The 20005-nt window shown below is 35.1% G+C and overlaps 1 protein-coding gene and 1 pseudogene across 2 annotated transcripts; both read right to left on the bottom strand.

The window, feature by feature from the left end:
- Nucleotides 1-97: 97 nt before the first annotated feature.
- LOC120116792 lies at nt 98-2911 on the bottom strand. 2 transcript variants are annotated; one of them, XM_039137209.1, is made up of 2 exons: nt 2760-2911; nt 98-2216 (listed from the first exon to the last, which is right to left on the bottom strand). In XM_039137209.1, the coding sequence occupies exon 2, from the start codon at nt 2198-2200 to the stop codon at nt 398-400; it is 1803 nt and encodes a 600-aa protein (XP_038993140.1). In that variant the 5' UTR covers nt 2201-2216; nt 2760-2911; the 3' UTR covers nt 98-397. The 2 variants fall into 2 exon arrangements, with proteins under 2 accessions (XP_038993140.1, XP_038993141.1); XM_039137210.1 differs by having other exon boundaries at nt 98-2220; nt 2763-2911.
- A 10665-nt stretch (nt 2912-13576) lies between these two features.
- On the bottom strand, nt 13577-19374 carry LOC120116838 (annotated as a pseudogene).
- Nucleotides 19375-20005: the final 631 nt, after the last annotated feature.

The raw sequence follows: 20005 nt of genomic DNA, 5'->3' as shown, positions 1-20005 counted from the left end.
TCAGATATCAAGGATCGGAAAACTTAGATATTCTCACATCCGATACAAGAACACTCAACCAAGTGGCACTCATAACTAAATTGGTGGATAAACAGCGTACGTGGTAAATATACAATTAATTTCAAAGGGTATCGATATTGCTAATTAATATACACATTTCGCCAATAATTGCTTTAACTATAAAAACGGTATAACGAGGAATCTTTCAAAACCAGATCACCTACAAAGCTCAAACTATACCTGACCCAATAAAGAATGCTTTTGGCTTGTATTTCACGGGTAGGTTGGATAATTGAACAGAGATGACGATTGCTAGCTCGAAACAGAATCTAGCCCAAATTCAACCCGATACCACTGATACGTGGATATATCATACTGCAACAGAGGTTAAAGAACTTCACTTCTCGGGATCCAAAAATTCATCAGATATTCTACTGCCTGCACATTCTTGCAATGCCTTGGCATTAAGTTCTCTCCCATGTCTCCAGACATAATTGAGACCAACAAGAATCTCAGTGATCGCTGTTTCCGTCTTTTCTCGATTTGCAAAGTAGAGAGTCTGCACCAGAAGTATAGTAGTTCGGGAAAAAAAGTTCTGCTGCTCAAAACTCCGCTCAGATTGCCATCTAATCATGTTATGAGCTAGTGGTGCCAACCACTCTAATATGGAAGACAATGCGTCGGTCCATTCTCCAGCAAGCTCCGTATCATAAGCCGATGATGCTAAGCTCTTTGCATACGGTTTTAGTCTCACCCTCAGAGCCGCTCTCACACTTGCTGGTAACATGTTGTACAGATCCTCTCGTGCATCATGACCAATCAAATGAGGAGATGCTGCTAACTTCTCGATTACAATAATAACATTCGCATAGTGCAATGCTAAAGCAGAAGCACCGAGAGTTTCAGGCGGAGCATCCAACAACCGGCATTGAGATCTGAACACTGATGAACTACTCTGTGCAACATTTCTTTCAGTAAGGTTAAGGTTTCCATCTTTGGTTCCATTCAGAATTCCCGAATGAATGCCATTTGAACTTACATAACAATTTCTAATGGTACCACTGTCAACAGCTACCATGCATCCTTTAAAAGGTCCCACTTGAGTCAATCCATTGTTTTTCAAATGCGATTTCCTTCTGTTAACAGCAGCCGAGCGGCTGTTAGTCTGCCAAATCTGGCTTATTTTACTCATTCCAAAAAGTTGCACAGACCTTCCTGCAGGCCCACCTAGCGGACCTGAGTGGAAGTTGAAATTTCCATTCTTTCCAGAAATAGAGCCTGATTTTGTGGTTGAGCCACCAAGAGGTCCCGAATGGAAATAATTTGTTTTATTTGGTGTTGGTATCGGGCCTGATTTAGTGCTAAAAGTCCCTAAAGGGCCTGAAGAAAATCTAGGAAGGCCAGTGTTTTCCTTTGGATGAACCAAAGAATGCATTACGGCAGAAACTGATTGGCTGCGATGCATAAAATCCGAATTCATCACCTTCGAATCCCCAACATCTACACCGTGTTCAACTCCGAAGACATGTTTGATCCTGCCGAAAATTGTGAATATTGATCTTGCTAAAAGGCAAATTGTATAATCATAAGTCTTGTTCCAAAGAGAGTTCGCCCGTAGGCTCTTCACTTCATGCTGCTTCCACATAACCTTCCTCTGAAATTCGAGCAAATTCTCTGGTGCTGAATCACTGCTTTTCATCCTCCTTAGTGTTTGCTCAAGATCCGCAAGCAGTTCCGTCTCTTGATACAAAGTTGCATTCACCAAAATGAAGCGTTCCATCTTCTTAACCTTCTTGTCCATCTTCTTCGACGAAAATATCCAACCGTAAGGGTCGACACCCATCTGGAGCAACTCGGTGAAGACAAGTTCAAAACTCTTCAACCCCGGTTCACTACATTTCTTTGCAAGCCTAGATACAGACTTCGACACATGAGTAATATTTTCAACCATTTCCACACATACCAGGCGTCCGATATATTCCTCGTCTTCGGACACAAGCTTTTTAATCCCGACAGAATTTGTTATTTCCTCTCTCAACCTAACAACCTGTTTATCACTCAAACACTGCCAGATATGCACAAGCTTAGACATCAAGCTCGCAACTTCGAATGCTAATACTCCGATTTCAACTTTCTCGGAGATTCCCTCATGCCTCCGAGGAATTTTCCAAATACTACGGAACCAAGACTCTGCCACCATCTTTTAGTCCCAAAAGGAATCTAACATAAAAACACAATTGATTATCAGAATTAGCAAAAACAAGCCTAGAAATTCAACATTTTCATAGATTTTTTGTTCTTTAAATTCTCAAACCAACTAAAGCTCAAACAATCAGATTAGAAACTAATCAAACTAAATCATCAACATGGAAATTGAAAAAAAAATCACATTATTTTTTATGGTTTAATAGCTAGATTGGACCCTAAAAAGCAACAAATTTCGATCTAAACAGCTGAATTGAACAATGTTATTAGTATGTACAGAGAAAATTCATTTAGAATATAAAAGGTAAGAAGCTCAAAAAGGGGCTTATAATGATCAACTAAACAACAAAACTTAAAATAAGATTCAAGATCAACCAAGTTAAACAAAGAAAGAAAATAAAAATCATACAAATCCAAAGACTAAAATAGCAACATAAAATGCTCACAGATTCCAACAATCAAAGCACAATAACAAAGAATTCCAAAACCCAGAAAGAAAATCCAACAAAAAGCCAAAATCTTCAAGTAAAAAAATGTAGCAAAAAATAAACACTTACCGATCACATGAAGAGGAAAAGACAGCACTCGATTTCAGAAGCTGTCAAATGGGAAAAAATAAAGAAAAAAATGGGAAATTATGAAGAGATGAGATGCTGTTGCTAGGAAGGTGCAGTGAAGGGTAAAGAAGCTTAATGCCTCTACTTCAATTGGCTTTTCGATCAATAAATGTAGTTGGAAACAAATATATATATATATATATATATATAACAAAAACAAAACAAAACCGAGTGAACATTAAAGCTTTAACTTTCCTTTTCTTGATACCCCTTTACTTTATCATATTTATTCTAAAGGCCCCAATATTTACATGTTTTCTGACTTTTACGCGTCGATATAGGGGAATTTTCGCTAGAATTCAAACTACTTTACACACTTGCTAATTATGGCTTCTCTTTTTACTTTTTGCTGACCTAGTATTTTCACTATGAGTTTTCTTTTCAAAAGTGATTATGAGGATAAATAAGTATGAGTATCATTCATTCTGTTCTTAATCAATAATTCAAACTACCATAAGATTTTTGTAAAAATTAAAGTTTTCTCTATATTAATTTTTATGTAACTAGATGAATATTAAATGTATAATCGAGTCTATTTCTATTGTTTAAAATATTTTGTACTTTTTTTAGTTCGTACCATTTTTCTTAGGCTAAACTCACGATATAATGCACGAAAAATAAATAATTCACGAAATAACGTTCTCGCAAGATTATTTACTGAAATAGGGCGAAATCAACAGTGTGGCCGTAGGTCGCCATGCTTTCCGGGCGACCTACGACGTGGCTTCCGACGTGGCTTCCGACAAGGGTCGTGTTCATTCCAGGTCGTGTGCATGGGAATGATCGTGTGCATGGGACATGCACAACCCAACCATAGGTCTCCATGCACGCCCGGCGACCTCCTAGGTCGCCATGCACGCCCGGCGACATCCCCTGCTGCATGCTCGCCTGCTCGCGACCTTGTCTTTGGCCCCTACTCCACGCTGCATGGTCGCCTACTCGCTGCATTATTGCTCGCCTGCTCTCACTGCTCGCTGCATTATTGCAGCATAATTTTCGCTGCTTCATGCAGCAATTATTGTTGCAATCCACGAGAATCAACGGCTCGTGATTCTTCAATTATTGGTGCATGGCGTGATTCTTCAATTATTGGTGCATGGCAGCCGACCCTTTAATATATAGGGGGTATGATATGGGGTTAAGGAAGCATAAGAAAGAAAGGGAGAAGAGTGTCGAGAGAAAGGAAAGGAAGAAGAAGAAAGGGAGTCCGGCAAGCAAACATGGAGGTAAATTTTCATTTTATTTAATTTAAATTAGTTTATTATTTTAAATTATTAGTTTGTTAGTTTAGGGTTAGGGTAAAACATTTACTTAATTAGTTAGTTTGTAGTTAGTTATATATAAAAATATGTAATTAGTTTTGTTACTTAAATAGTTAAGTTGCCATATGATTTGTTGAATTTATTTTATATAAAAAATTTAGTTAATTAGTTTTTTAGTAGTGAATTATAATTAAAAAATATTTTATTAGTTTAAGTTATATTAAAGAATAGTTTATTAGTTGAAGTTATATTAAAGAATAGTTTATTAGTTGTTTAAAGAAAATTCACGTTTAAGTTATATTTTAAAAAGTTTAGTTTGTTACTTTATAAGTTTATTATATTATAAGTTATTATATTAAATTTTTTTGTTGGGTTGTAAATTAGTTAGTTAGTTACTTACTTAACACTAGATTATATTAAATGATTTTTTAAATGCTGTTGTTTAATTTTTTTTACAGATTCATTCCAATGGCTGACCAAATTCCACTGCTGAGACTTGACAATGAACATATTTCAAGTCATTTGGGAATAATGGTGAAAAAAATATTTGTTTAATGAATTATAATTAATAAATATTTGAATATTATTTTATGGTGATTGTGATAAATGTTTTACATTATTTAATTGTAGGAGGACGAGCAGCGAGTCCTTCATCTTCGGCTACATAAAGTGCCCAAGCCACACAGATTGATAGAAGAAAACTTGCAGGAGGCTGGATTTTGGTATGTAACATTTGTGCGAGATTACAAGTTGGTCCCAGGTTTGATCAGTGCCTTGATTGAGCGTTGGAGACCAGAAACGCACACGTTTCATTTGCCATGTGGCGAATGTACGATAACTCTGGAGGATGTGGCATTGCAACTCGGGGTTCAAACAAATGGGATGTCAGTGGTAATGTCACATGAGTTTAATAATGTGGCACAACTTTGTAGCTTGTTTCTTGGGAAAACGCCCGTACCACCATAGTGTAAAGGGTGGCGTGTGAGGTTGTCATGGTTGAAGAATGAATTTCAGCTTCAACCAAATAGTATGAAGCACGAAATTATATATGCAACACGAGCATATATATTACAGTTGATTGGGGGTATTTTAATGCCGGATAAATCCGGTAGTTATGTTCACACTCAATATCTTCTTTTTTTAAGAAATTTTGAGAATAGTAGGCAATATAGCTGGGGATCGGCGATATTAGCGTTCTTGTATCGTGAGATGTGCAAGGCGTCATTAGTCGTGAATGATAATAATACATCAGAAATATGTGGATGTCTGTTGCTGCTACAGTCATGGGCTTGGCATAGACTTCCGTTTCTAACACCGATTAGTCGGACTGCGGTTGACTTTCCTCTTGCCGGAAGGTAATATGAATTCTCTATTTTAATATAAAATATTAATTATAAAATAAAAATGACCATATTTTTGTTTTGATTGATATACAGATGGAGGCATAAAATTGAAGGCACGGGGTTGGTGCACAACAACATTAAAGAGTTCAGGCTGAAGATCGACATTAAGGCAAAAAATGAGGTATGTATAATTTGTTATTTTTAATTATTATTTAAATTAACTATATTATTTGATTTAAATAAATTTTATTGTTTTTGTAATTTTACAGTTTAATTGGAGACCATACATGAATGAAGAAATACTTGCGTTGATACCGCACGATATTTTAGATGGGTTTCAATATTGGTGTGCTGTTACACCATTGATCAATTTTGCTTTTGTTGAGATCCAATTTGGGGATAGAGTGTTGAGGCAATTCCACTTCCACCAACCTATTCCGCGGAGTCCATGGGATCATGACCTCCTCCAAATCTTAGATGGTCGTCGTCAGGTGAATTGGGTTGAGACGCATGACCAGCTGCACAGATTTGATGGTCGTTGTAAAGAAAATGTTAATTGGGTTGAGAAGCATGCAACCTACATTAATGCTTGGAACAATAGGGCTTCATTCATGCCAACTCTTGACGACATTCAAGACGACGACTTTAATTTTGAGACTTCGGCTTACCTTGCTTATTTTTTGGATAATGGAAAGCCATTATTGACAACAATTGTAGAGAGGCGATAATTTTTTAGGTTTAAGAAAAGATTTGGTAAAGCTGAATACTCTCTACCAAGTGGGAGTGGGAGTTCATCTCAACAACCTGAAGCGGAAATGACCGATGTGGATAATAGCGCACCACAACCGTTCGGCAATGCATACATACCAGAGTTTGTGCAGCCTGATGCATCCATCTACTCTCTCATGTTTTCGTCGACGAATGACTTTGAACACATGTCAGTTCAAATGCCCCCAACGAATGAGGAGGATGGGTACCATACTCCTGAGCAACCGCCACGGCCACAACGCATCAGACGTCCGTCCCAACATTATCATTCAACAACTCTCCGACATCGGCAACAATTGTAAACTAGTTTGTTATTTGTTACAAATTTAATATTGAAATTAGACTAGTTTTTTCAAACCTTAACAAATTCGACATATTTATAATAAATCATTACTATCAAATCATTACTAAATCATTACTATCAAATCATTAAAAATTAATAATAATTTAATTATTACTAATCATTACTAAATCATTACTATCAAATCATTAAATATTAATAACAATTTCATTATTACTAATCATTAATAAATCATTACTATCAAATCATTAAATATTAATAATAATTTCATTATTACTAATCATTATTAAATCATTACTATCAAATCATTAAAAATTAATAATAATTTCATTATTACTAATCATTACTAAATCATTACTATCAAATCATTAAAAATTAATAATAATTTCATTATTACTAATCATTGCTAAATCATTACTATCAAATCATTAAAAATTAATAATAATTTCATTATTACTAATCATTACTATCAAATCATTAAAAATTAATAATAATTTCATTATTACTAATCATTACTAATCATTACTATCAAATCATTAAAAATTAATAATAATTTCATTATTACTAATCATTACTATCAAATCATTAAAAATTAATAATAATTTCATTATTACTAATCATTACTAAATCATTAATATCAAATCATTAAATATTAATAATAATTTCATTATTACTAATTATTACTAAATCATTACTATCAAATCATTAAATATTAATAATAATTTCATCATTACTAATCATTACTAAATCTTATAAATACATAGAAATTCATAGAAATACATATATCATTACTAATGATGAGGCCTATATCTTGGTAAATTAGGACAATTGTTTTTTGAATGGCCTTCACCCCTACATAATCCGCATCTCTTTGCTTGACCTCTCTCTCTAGCATGGAAATCCATACTGGTATGAATTCGAGTGGACTCAGGTCGACCCTTCGGACTTCTGCGAAGCATTGGATTTGGTAGCCATTCATCATGATCTTTTTTGGGCCAATATGATTCATTCGGGATCTGTCTGAACGCATAGCTGTAGACATTTAATATCCTACGTAGGTGGAAGCATTCATCAACATAAGTGTATGCGCTTACACCAGCATACATACATGCAGCGACTGCATGAGCACATGGATATTTCCATGCCTGAAAACGACCACAATCACACCATTTGTGTCGTAAATCAACTCTAAATGTTTGGTCTTCTCCTCCGACGTTACGGCGTATGCACGACACAACAAAAGTATGACCAACTCGGTCGAAATTATGAACAACCATTGATGTTGCCAATCGCTCATTTGCTTCCATTGATTCCACCACTGTAGGAGCCCAAGTTTGACCTCTATTTATGAAACTCTCAATTTCCTTACCTTTGTCCGACCAAACTTTAGCCAATCTAAAGTACGTCTCTTTCACCACACTCGCTATTGGGAGATGGTGTGTACCTTTTAGTACCGAATTAATGGTCTCAGTAAGGTTTGTGGTCATATGTCCATATCTCCGACCTTCATCGTATGCTTGCGACCATTTTTCACACGGTATTTTTGAAGCCCACTTCCAAACACGCTGATCATCGTAAAATACCTTCAAATTCTCCAATCTCTTGTCAAAATTTGGTTCGACGTAGTTCGTATCCTGTTCCATATTATATTTTGTTAAACCGCAATTAAAAAAACCACGTAAAAAATGCATAAATATTGTAAATAAAACTTACCCATGCTGACTATCTCGCTACGAATATGTGCGTTATGAAACTGGTCGATACTATTCTTGCCAATATGACGGATACAAAATGTCGGATATGCATACGGATGTATCCAACGACTTCCTGGTCGTTCAATTGCCGCCAAAATACCCGTTCCTCTATCGGATATCAAGCAAACTCCATCTTCACGAACGACATATTGACGTAGATTGGTCTGAAAGAAATCCCAAGCCTCTGTTGTCTCTCCCTCAACAATGGCGAATGCAATTGGGAAGATATTTCGCTCACCATCTTGAGCAACTGCCATCAAAAGTACATGCCTATATTGACCATACAACCACGTACCATCTACTTGGATCATACGTTTGCAAAATGGAAATCCTTCAATACATGCCTTGAATGCCCAAAATAGTCTATGAAATATTTTCTTCCCTCGCAGAAGTTAACCTTCTTCATCATATGCGGGCATGGTTTGAGACTTCACTATGGTTCCTGGGATAAATCGCTTCATTGCTTGTAGCAAATGTGGTAGCTCATTGTATGATGTATCCCAATCTCCATACGTCAGCTTCATTGCCTTCATCTTCGCATTCCACACCTTGCCATATTTTACTTGATATCCAAATTGGCTTCGAATAGATGCAACTAACACTGAACAAGATATCCTTGGATCCTTTTCAACCATCGCCTTCACGTATTCACATATTACATCGGAGTCCAATAGTCGGTGGTCTTGTTCGATGGAGTTTCGCAAACATGTGTGCGAACCATTGTACCTCGTGATGACCCAAACATCGTGCCTTTGATTTTTCGACACTCTGGTCTTCCACTTGCACTCTGGGCCATATTTTACACACTTCGCATATAGGGTTTTCTGGTTAGACTCTGCAACATGGACATCAACATGGCATTTGATGCAGTACTCTTTAATCGTCAGCGTAGCTTCATTTTTTCCTCTGAATTGCACCCCAACTGAAAATTCACCAGAATTATCGAATGATTCAGTCATTTGGTATGGAGGTAAATGTGGTATGTCTGGGAATTCAGGTGCCCTCATCGCATCATAGTCTATCTCGTACATGTGAGGAGTAGCTTCATACGGTGCCGGAACTTCATCAATTGCACCTTCACCAAAAATATTTTCGTCGTCACCCAAAACGGGTTCTTCGGTTTCTTCATCTTCGCTTGAATCATCGTGAATTTCTCCCCATCGATTTTCAGCGTCAATATCAACAACCAATTTCGGTATGTTTCTCGTCTCATACTCTGCTGTTGCAGATGTCCCCCCGACTTCATTTACACTTTCCAATAGTGCCATAAAACTGTTCAGGAACCTGTACGTCGGCTCCTCAAACTGACTATATAAAGCCATTTCAGATGGATTTTGAGCCACACCTCTTGATGACCCAGGAACATCACATATGTTACGCACATCAACAAATAACTCAATAACTGCTATATTGGTTGACTCATGTAATCCAACCATGGTTCCAATATCATCATCTTCTTCAAGTGGAACTGCAGCATATCTGACTGGGTTGGGGCATATCATAAACCTATACCTCAAACCATCAACTGCAGCTCGAATTTTTCTTTCTATCTTATGCTTCATTTCTATAAATGTGATGTCTTTTTTGAACATCATATTTATTGGTTTTTCAGACTGAAAAACTACTCCGACCTCATTTTCCATAATTTGTCCATTATAATGGACAATCGTGAAAAAGTTGTTGCTCATTTTCTCTACAAATAAACAAATAAATTAATTTAGATTAAAATATTAGATAAGATAATTTCATAAAACATTAAATCATTAAATATAATATAATATACTATTATATTAATGATCAAATAATTTTTTTATTTAACTTGATTAATTGATTAATTACTAATATTATTAATAATGATTTAATAATTATTATTAATCTAATGATTTGATATTTAATGATTTAATAATAATATGATTTAGACATGATTACTAATAATTATTTATTATAAATATTTAATGATTTAGATTTGATACTAATCATTTAGTAATTATTACTAATAATCATGATTAGTTTGATAATATTTTTTATTTTTTAAAAATATCAAACAAATTTGTTAAGCAAAATATCGTGATAATGCGTTGGCCGGATTATTTCATTCAATTAATTTTTACTCCTTACTAATTTACACATACAATATAAATAAAACAAAATATTTTTTTTAAAACAACACTAAATATTTTTAAACATAATATTTTTTTAAACAAAAATTATCTCGCACAAATTAGTTTATATAATCTAATATAAACTTACTATCTAACTAATTTACACATACACAACAACAAAAATAGACAACAAAAAATAATAAATTACTCACGTATTTATGCCTTCCTCCTTTCCTTTCTTTTCCTTCTTTGTTTCTTTATTCGAATCAATTTCAACATGTGCAAATGTTGTGGAATAATGCCCTGTATGTGTAAACCGTTTAATTTATTTAAACAGCAATAGCTCCCACAAATTAATTTTATATAATCTAATATATTATACCATAACTTAAACTAATAAACTATTTCTTTATTATAATATAACTTAGTTAAAATAACACACTAATTAAGCACTAATTAATTTTTTCATAATATAACTTCAACTTCAATGAACAATCTAATATATGTTTAAAGACACTAACAAATTAATTAATATTTTTTATATTTAATAACTTAAACTAATAAACTAATTAACTAATTTTTTGTATAATATAATATATAACTTAAACTAACAAACTAATAATTTATACTAACAAACTAATTAACTAGATTTTAGTTTTACCCTAAACCCTAAACTAACAAACTAATAATTTCATATAATAAACTAAATTAAACAATAAAAAATTACCTCACAAACTATGTTTGATCCTTTATCTTATTTTCTTCTTCTTCCTTTTCTTTCTCTCGGCAAAGTTTATATGTGCTTATGCTTATGCTCCTGGTTCTACTTCTGCTTCTACCCTAAACCCATATCATTTATATAAAGCAAAAAATCGTTGTACAGAGTCATTAAAATTTGACTATTGAATAAAATAATATTAGGATTGAATCGTATAACTATTGAGCATTGAAAGTCTTCAATTGAACAGCAATATTTGCTGCATTTAACAGCTAAATTAACGCTGCAATCATACAGCTATGGATGCAACGCATGCAGCTACGGATGCAGGAATCTCCCAGCTAGCTATGGATGCAACGCATGCATGAGTGATAGGGTTAAAGCTTGGTCGCGATACAGGAATCTCCCAGCTATGGATGCATGATGATGCAGACCTACCATGTCGCCGGGACTCCATGGCGACCTACCATGTCGCCGGGACTCCATGGCGACCTACCATGTCGGGACTCCATGACGACCTACCATGTCGCCGGCCATGGCAACCTACGATAGCCGGCCATGGCAACCTACGATAGAACCGATCCTTGGTCGCCCCGAGTGCCCCATGCATGAATCGATCCTTGGTCATCCTTGGTGCATGGCCCATGCAGAGGTTTACCGAGATCAGACTACGTGAACAAAGCGCAGCGCGACCTATCCCATGCCTCGTGCATGGCCCATGCATAGCACCAAAGCAGCATCAGCGAGCAACAGCGGGCAAAGAACCAGAGGGCAAAGAATGATGGACGCCGGGCGTACATGGCAACCTTATAGGACGCCGGGCGTGCATGGCGACCTATAAGGACGCCGGGCGTGCATGGCGACCTATGCTGTCACTGTAGAATTTACCCCATTCGAGCAATTAATCTGGCCAGTGCATCATCTCGTAAAATATTTTTTTTGAATGCATTATGTTGTGAGTTTTGCCTTTTTCTTATAACCTTAATAAAAATTAATTAAAAATTTTAAAATAAAAATTATATGTATAAGGTTAATAAAAATTAATTAAAATTTTAAAATAAAAATTATATATATAGGGTTAGTATCCATTTAAACAATATAAATTTTATTCAATTTATATAAATTTAATATCATTAGATGAGTAAACATAGACCGTTAAAATAAACTTTTTTTCCAAATAAATATATTCTTTTTTATCGTTAATCTCATCCATCTATTTTTACTAGATTCATAAATTTATGTAATTAGATCTTAAAACCCCCCTCTCTCTCTATATATAGTGTATTTTTTTAGTTCTATACAAAATTACATACCATTAGATGAGTGAAAATAAATGAATAAAATTAATTAATTAATTATTTAGTAGTTATATTTTTATTTCTTACCACTAATCTCATATATCTATTTGCGAGTATTTAACCATTCTAGATCTATGTAAAATTAAAAAGTTTTACTCTATATAATTAAATCATACCCCTATTCCTAATATATATTTGAATACAGATATCGAAGCCTGTGATGATCGTCCATGTGCTTGGTGGTCGCAGCCAGGATCATTCTCATGCAACCGCAACTCCAACGAATCAGGTGGGCGAGTGAATGTTCGAAAACCAAACGCTAATTTAGTCGTACCATCCGCTACCGTATATTGTCTGCCATATTTTTGTTATGTTAATTGTGTAGTTATTATAGGTACGAAGATATCATCCTCTAAACAAAGATGACCTGCAAATAGGGTGACCGGCGATGGAAAAATTACAATAATATATTTGTAATACTAAAACATCACATATAATTGGAGAATCTAACTACTATTGCCAAATCCAACGTTTAAAACCACATAAAAGTCTTAAAGAAAGACGAGACTACAACTACGCTAATAATAATCTACGAAACCACTAAACTCTACCTCTCTTAAAAACTACGATACTCAGACACTTGCATGTATCTGACACACATAGTATGGTGAGAGTAGGCACGTGCCAACCCTGAAATTCGAATTTTCTTTGATTAGTTATTTATCTTACTGACGATGCTCATCCTGGAATTTTTTGTGCCCACCCTGAAATCTGAGTTTTCTTCGATTAGTTACTTATTTTACGGACGATGGCTATTCTAAAATTTTATTTGTACTAATCACATTTAAAATTTAAAATTTTATGTTGCTAACATATGTGTGCCACCCTGAAAAATATTTTTGGATTCGCCACTACAGACAATACTTTACAAAAATAAAAAATCCAGACATCATAGCTTAAAACAACTAAACTGTGATCGTCTACACAACCACCAAAATCAACTGTTCATAGAAAAGTTTTTGTTAACAAACGGCAGACTGCCAAATATAATCGATTCTTGAAATATTCTAACATACTGTTGGAAAGAAAAGAAGGAAATCGAAATGCATTTATATAGGTGAATATTTGATGCAATGATGTATAATTCTATGTAACATCAGTAAACTAGATGATGACACATCATAAAAAATAAATCAAAATGAGTTCCGTTCTAAAATTTTACTTATGATATGTCAATATGTAATTCACTTCTGGCGCATAAAATTATAATCTAACAGTGCATCAAATATTAATCCTTTATACACGCTACGTATATTCACTCACCGACCACTCTTCTCTTCTTTGGCTTCAAGAGCATCCACGTATTCATTCGATAAAACGTCAAGAACGGATTATAATTATCCCACTCCTTTCTTTTCCTGAAAGGGCAGAAACAAATGGCTAAACATAAGCCTCTTTCTTTACAAGTTTTCTGAAGTGACGGAGCAAGCAGATAAGAGATCAAACAACAAGAGTGTAGTTATAACATTATGAGCATTTATCAAACAAATATAGAAATTAGAAATGCAACAAAAGGTTACATCGATGCTTTCAAATTGATAAATGGTTAGGTTGAGATTTTAATCAATCTGCAAGGACACAATTACTTTACATCCCTACGAGTTATGGTATAATGGAGGGCTTAGTTTGACGGTTTCAACAAGGTGGACTTTATCATTTAGGTCTTTTAATGGAACCATTAAAGATAATGCGACCCATAAGCACGAGTGGAAGACAAGAGTTCAACAAAAGGTGATGTTAATGTTACACTTAAATTTAAAAAGCTCATTATCTTATTTTGACGAAACACAAATCAAAAGTGCATAGGAATTCAAGGTATTCGATGCTCAAAATACAAATCCAAATCCAAATAAAACCATTCACAAACAATGAATTTGGATCAGAAATCCAAACCTCACCCCTTAAATACAGTTTCCAAATGGACCATAACAATTTTTCAAGGCTCAATAGAAAAAAAAAATATTGTCTGCATGAGATTGATCTAGAGGGCATACCGAACAACACTTGATCTGAAACTGAATAACTTCATCAAGACCAACGCAGCACCACTAGCTTTACTGTGAGAGAATGAAAACAGAGAGTAATGTCATCGACATGCACACAACATTGAGGTTTGATGACTATATTGAAAGGAAACAACACAAAAACCTGATAGGGAAATGTTCAGCTGCCCGGCGACCCTTCTTGTTTATTCTGTTCTCTCTTGCAGAAGCTACATTTTGAATTGCAATCTAAATCGCATACCATTACAACGATATAAGAACAGCCAGACCATACAATACATAACACCAATGACTAAGATAAGGTAGAAACACTTTTTTTTTTATAAGAATTTCAAGCCTCGTTAAAAACCCCCCTTCTTGATTAATGGAGCTTATAGAACTCCTTAATCAGCAGAAGGAGGAAAAGAGTGTCTTAGGATTTTATTGAACCATAAATTTACATAAGATACAACCATTATACACCCCACCAACCAAAAACTCGAAACAACTATAAAACAACGACTATAAATATAGGATCAGCCAATTCCTTCTTTAGCTAAGGCATCGGCTTCTATGTTGGCTGTCCTGCTAACCCATCTAACCAGCCCTCCGAACTCTATAAGCCTGTGAACAATGTCTCTAACCAATATTGCATAAACATCAGGACAAAAATCAACCCCCTTAATCCAGTCCACTGCGATTTTGCTGTCACTTTCAACAATCAACCGGTCCTGAAGTCTATCTCGAAAATTCGCAAAGAATATTAGCCCTTTATGAATAGCTTTTAACTCCATATAAGTCGGAGGCCCCGGACCAGCAAGCTCCTTGAAAGACCCTAAGGTATGTCTAGAAGAATCTTTTAAAACTTCTCCTAACCCGCTCTTCTTCCAATCCTTAGTCGTAGCTGCGTCACCATTAATTTTCACAAAACCCTTAGGAGGGGGATGCCAAGGAATAGTAGACTTAATCCTATTAGGTTGAAAGTAACAACAGTCCCCTAAGGAGGGGTCTGAAATAAGAGAGTCTTTTGGAATACACACCCCTTTATTTTTTGCTAAAAACCATGAAGCAAGCCTAAATCTTGCTAAGAAGAAGAACTCAACCTCATCCAACTTCCCTCCTTCAAAAACAATTAAGTTCCTCAATTTCCATGTAGTCCACATAACCACCCCTGGAATGAGAGACCAAATCTTAGAATTAGTCCTCAAAGCATCCCAAGCCAGGAGAAAAGATTTTGCATTAGAATGGAAGACAGTCTTAATTCTCCAAAAGTTAAGAAATTTGTTCCAAACAGACCACACCACCGCACAAGAGAAAAACAAATGCGTTGGAGACTCTTCCTCCACCATACAAAGAGGACATAACAGGTTTTGAATTCTTGAAACCCCTCTTTTCACCAGTTCAGTTTTAACAGCCAATCTCCCTAGAACAACCTGCCACATAAAGGATTCAACTTTTGGTGGCAACTGGCCCTTCCAAACAATCTTATTCCAAAAATAAGCCTCCTCCGAACCCAAAGAACCGAATGAACAAAGCTTGACAGCCGACTTAACAGTGAACAATCCATCACCGATCCCTTTCCAAATCATTCCATCCGAGCTATCCATAAATAAAGCAAAAGGCGAGATTACAGTCATCAGATTAGCCCACTGCTCAATCTCCCAATCATTTAAATTTCTGCGAAATTGCACTTCCCAACTCCATTCAGTAGAGCTATACTCCCCAAATTCAACCAATTTTCCTGTCTTGTTGATGGAAATGGAAAACAACCTAGGAAAGATAATCAAAAGAGGGTAATCCAGAGCCCAAAGGTCCTTCCAAAACCGAATACATTTGCCATCTCCAACTAAACTAGAACACAAACTTCTCAGCTTAAAGCCAACAGGGTCCTCTTTAAAGTGATTAGAAACCACTGATCTCCACAACCAAGAAACTTTATTTGGAGATTTATTTTCAAACATTAACAAAGAGGGATCCAGATTATATTTAGAACAAATGAAATCCCTCCAAACAGATCTCCTCTCGTTTGCATGCCTCCAAGACCATTTTTCTAGAAGCGCTCTATTCATCAAATTCAGATTCATCACACCCAAACCCCCCTCCATCTTAGATTTGCAAACATTCGACCAACTAACCCAGTGGATCTTACTTTTATCAACTCCACCTCCCCATAAAAAATTTGACATCATTGAATTGAGGATTTTTAGAACCGAAACTGGTATCTTAAAAAGAGATAAATAATAAATACGGAGCGAACATAAAACCGATTTAATAAGAACCAATCTCCCCGCTAAAGAAAGAGATGATGTCTTCCAACCAGTTAACTTTTTGGAAAAATTACTGATCACTGGATTCCAAATAGCAGCAGAATTCCTAGAAGCCCCCAAAGGAAGTCCTAGGTAGTCAGAGGGAAAACTACCAACTGAACAACCAATACTGTGAGCCCACTCATGCACAACCTCATCATTTAAATTCACACCAAACAGTTTACATTTCTTCATATTTAGTTGTAGTCCTGACATAACTTGAAACACTCTAAGCACCCTTTTCACATTAAGGATTTGCGTTTCCGAAGCACCACTAAAAATAATGAGATCATCCGCAAATTGTAAATGAGATAACTTAAAAGACCCCTCATTCCTCCCTATAATAAGACCAGAAAACAGCCCCTGAGAAACTGCCTTTAGGATCAATAAATTGAGTAATTCGCCAATAAAATTAAACAACAAAGGAGATAAAGGACATCCCTGTCTAAGACCCTTTGCCATAGGAATTTCCTCAGTAGGAACTCCATTAACAAGAACATAAACTAAGGCCATAGTAACACATCTTCTGATCCAATTTATCCACCTTGAACCGAACCCCATCTTCTCCATAACTAGAAACAGGATGTTCCAATCCACCGAATCATAAGCTTTTTTAAAATCAGCTTTGAACACACAGCCTTGAAGCCCATTTTTCCTCAAAAAGTCGATTCCTTCATTGGCAATTAAAGAGCAATCTAAGATTTGTCGGCCTGGTATAAAAACGAATTGGGTAGGACTGATTATGTCTGAAATACAACTCCTCAGCCTCCTCGAAAGACACTTAGAAAGAATCTTATATAATCCACCAACTAAGCTAATGGGTCTAAAATCATCAAGGTCACCACTATTAGATACCTTAGGGATAAGAGTAATAAAGGTATGATTAATACCATGTTCCCACTCTTTCCCCAAATAGAAGTTATTGAAGAACTTCAAGACATCTCCCTTAATCACATTCCAAAATCTCTTAAAGAAACCCATATTTAGACCATCTGGCCTAGGAGCTTTATTCCCATTACAAGACTCTAAAGACTCCCAGATTTCCTCCTCAGAGAATTCTTTCTCTAATCTCAAGCTCTGCTCATGAGTAATACTGAAAAAATCCAGCCCTATGTCTTCCACCTGTAAAGTAAACTGATCATTGAAAGCCTTGAAATAATTTAGGATCTTCTAGATATGTTTTGATGGCAGAAAAATAGAACGAAAAATGATGGATGAATAATTTAGGAGTATCCTTCTAAAATGAATTGTTTACCCCCAACGTCAGGATCTTCAATGCCTAAATCTTTGCAGAGAGTTCTAGCAAATTCTTCAGGGTCACTATCAAAGTTGTTCAAGTCCTACAACAATTTACGAATAGATTCAAACATCTCATTGAGAAATAATTGCAAAGCTCAATAAATGCTGTGCAAGCATGAGAAAACACAAGAACATGCATATGATGATATGATACAGAATCATTTTTCAAATCTCACCCATAAAAACTGATCTCGAATAATGGTATGATTGACTCGAAGATCAAGCTGATGAAGTCCATGTGATGGATAAGTAGGTGTTAGAAAGTCATTAGAGGAAAATGGTAATACTTATATAAACCTTGTTGGTAGTTTATGTATGAAAGAAACCTTAATTGGAACGATCTTGTCTCCAATATACATGTCTTGGCATATGATCGAAAGGTAGCAAGCTGTGACTAACAAATAGCACGCAAAGTGAAGAATAGGATAAGTTCAAGCAAAACAACAAATCGACTTTGAAGTGTAACTTTTTTCTTTCTTTTGAAGATTGAAATTAGAGGAAGAAAACGGTTATAGTTACCTGAATGGACTGAACGATTTGCGGAAGGAAACCAGGGGAAAGCTTCAAGTCTTTTACAATCCTTTTTGCAAACATCACCACCTCCGAATCAGGATCTTTTAGAAGTAAACATGTACACACGAGAATACAATAGCAAATTAAATTAAGTTGGCGTTTAAGAACTCAGATTTCAAACAATAAATTTGAACTAAAAAAATAGTATAACCATGTAACAGAACACATGAAAATTTAATCGATATTTATGAATTTGAAATTTATGCTTTCATTCTATCAAATATTTCAACTGATTCATATATAATGTATGCATCTTCCCACAATTCATATAACGAACGAAATCTAAATCCAATTTTCCAAATTAATATTTTTCAAACACAGCATAAGAAGTTCCTCAAGATTTCTTGCATTGATGAGAAACGATACTTGTTAAGGTTTGATGCATACCATAAGGGTTCCAAGTGAAAGCGTCTTTATACCTCTGCCCGTCGACTTCGATGTCCAGCCTAATGGGTATCAAATTCTCAGCTGTCGGCCTTCAATTTTAGAGTCAAAATTAGCAAATCAAGCTTTTAATCTTGATAAACAAAGACTCAAAACCTAAAATCCTAGAAACAAAGAAGAACTAAGAGTAGGGAGCTTACATCCTGAACTTCAGAGGGGCTTTCCATGAGGCTGAAGCCAGCGATTTCATATTGATTCACGTAAGACAAACCTTCCCTCCTTAATTTTCTACCTTCATAAACAAATTACGTTAAAGAAATCGATTTTTTAAAGCCTAGGCTAGTCCAGTGTTGCAAGCCAAATTCTTAATGGAAATAGACGAGGAAGAAACTAAGAAGAAGGATAGAACATGCCGATTATAAATTCAAAAGGAGGGAGAAAATAGAGAAATATTGAATTGATATTTTAAGAGAAATTACAAGCATACCACTAATTAATTACTTAAAACGCAGAAGATGTCCGGTAACAACCAGATCCAGAAGAACCCTAATGTTCGTAGTCAGCCTCTTTTGGGCTCCTTCAATTCAGACATTGTTTCGGCTTTTTCGACCTAATAAGGATTTTGGATTTATAATTTAGGGTTTTACGCCTTCTCCAATTTTAATCAAGGATATACGATATTTTTGTTACAATGCAGGGCGAAGATATCATCTCATGAAATATTTTTTTAATAGATCAGATGAGTGGGTTTCACCTATTAATTTACTGTTTTTAAGTAGATTCATCACGTTGCTGGCGAGTACAATAAAAAATATTTTTTTATTATGAAAACAAATTAAAATTACAAATTAAAAAATATATAACTCGATGTAACGAGTTCCTTCAAATTTAAAAAATTAATTGTTTTATAGTCGTTGATTAATGAATAGTTATGCAATAGTCACAATGGAACTCGTCATTTGGATGTGACGAGTTCGTCCAGATTAAATTTAAAAAAATAATTAAAAGTTAGTAATAATTTTTATTAAACTAA

Source organism: Hibiscus syriacus, unplaced genomic scaffold (assembly GCF_006381635.1).
Source record: "Hibiscus syriacus cultivar Baekdansim isolate YM2019G1 unplaced genomic scaffold, ASM638163v2 tig00110303_pilon, whole genome shotgun sequence".
In the NCBI taxonomy this organism is placed as follows: Eukaryota; Viridiplantae; Streptophyta; class Magnoliopsida; order Malvales; family Malvaceae; genus Hibiscus; species Hibiscus syriacus.
This window is presented reverse-complemented; position numbering and strand designations above follow the sequence as displayed.

What these genes read in the sequence shown, in the direction of transcription:
- LOC120116792 (XM_039137209.1), bottom strand. Translation starts at nt 2,200, where the DNA reads ATGGTGGCAGAGTCTTGGTTCCGTAGTATTTGGAAAATTCCTCGGAGG.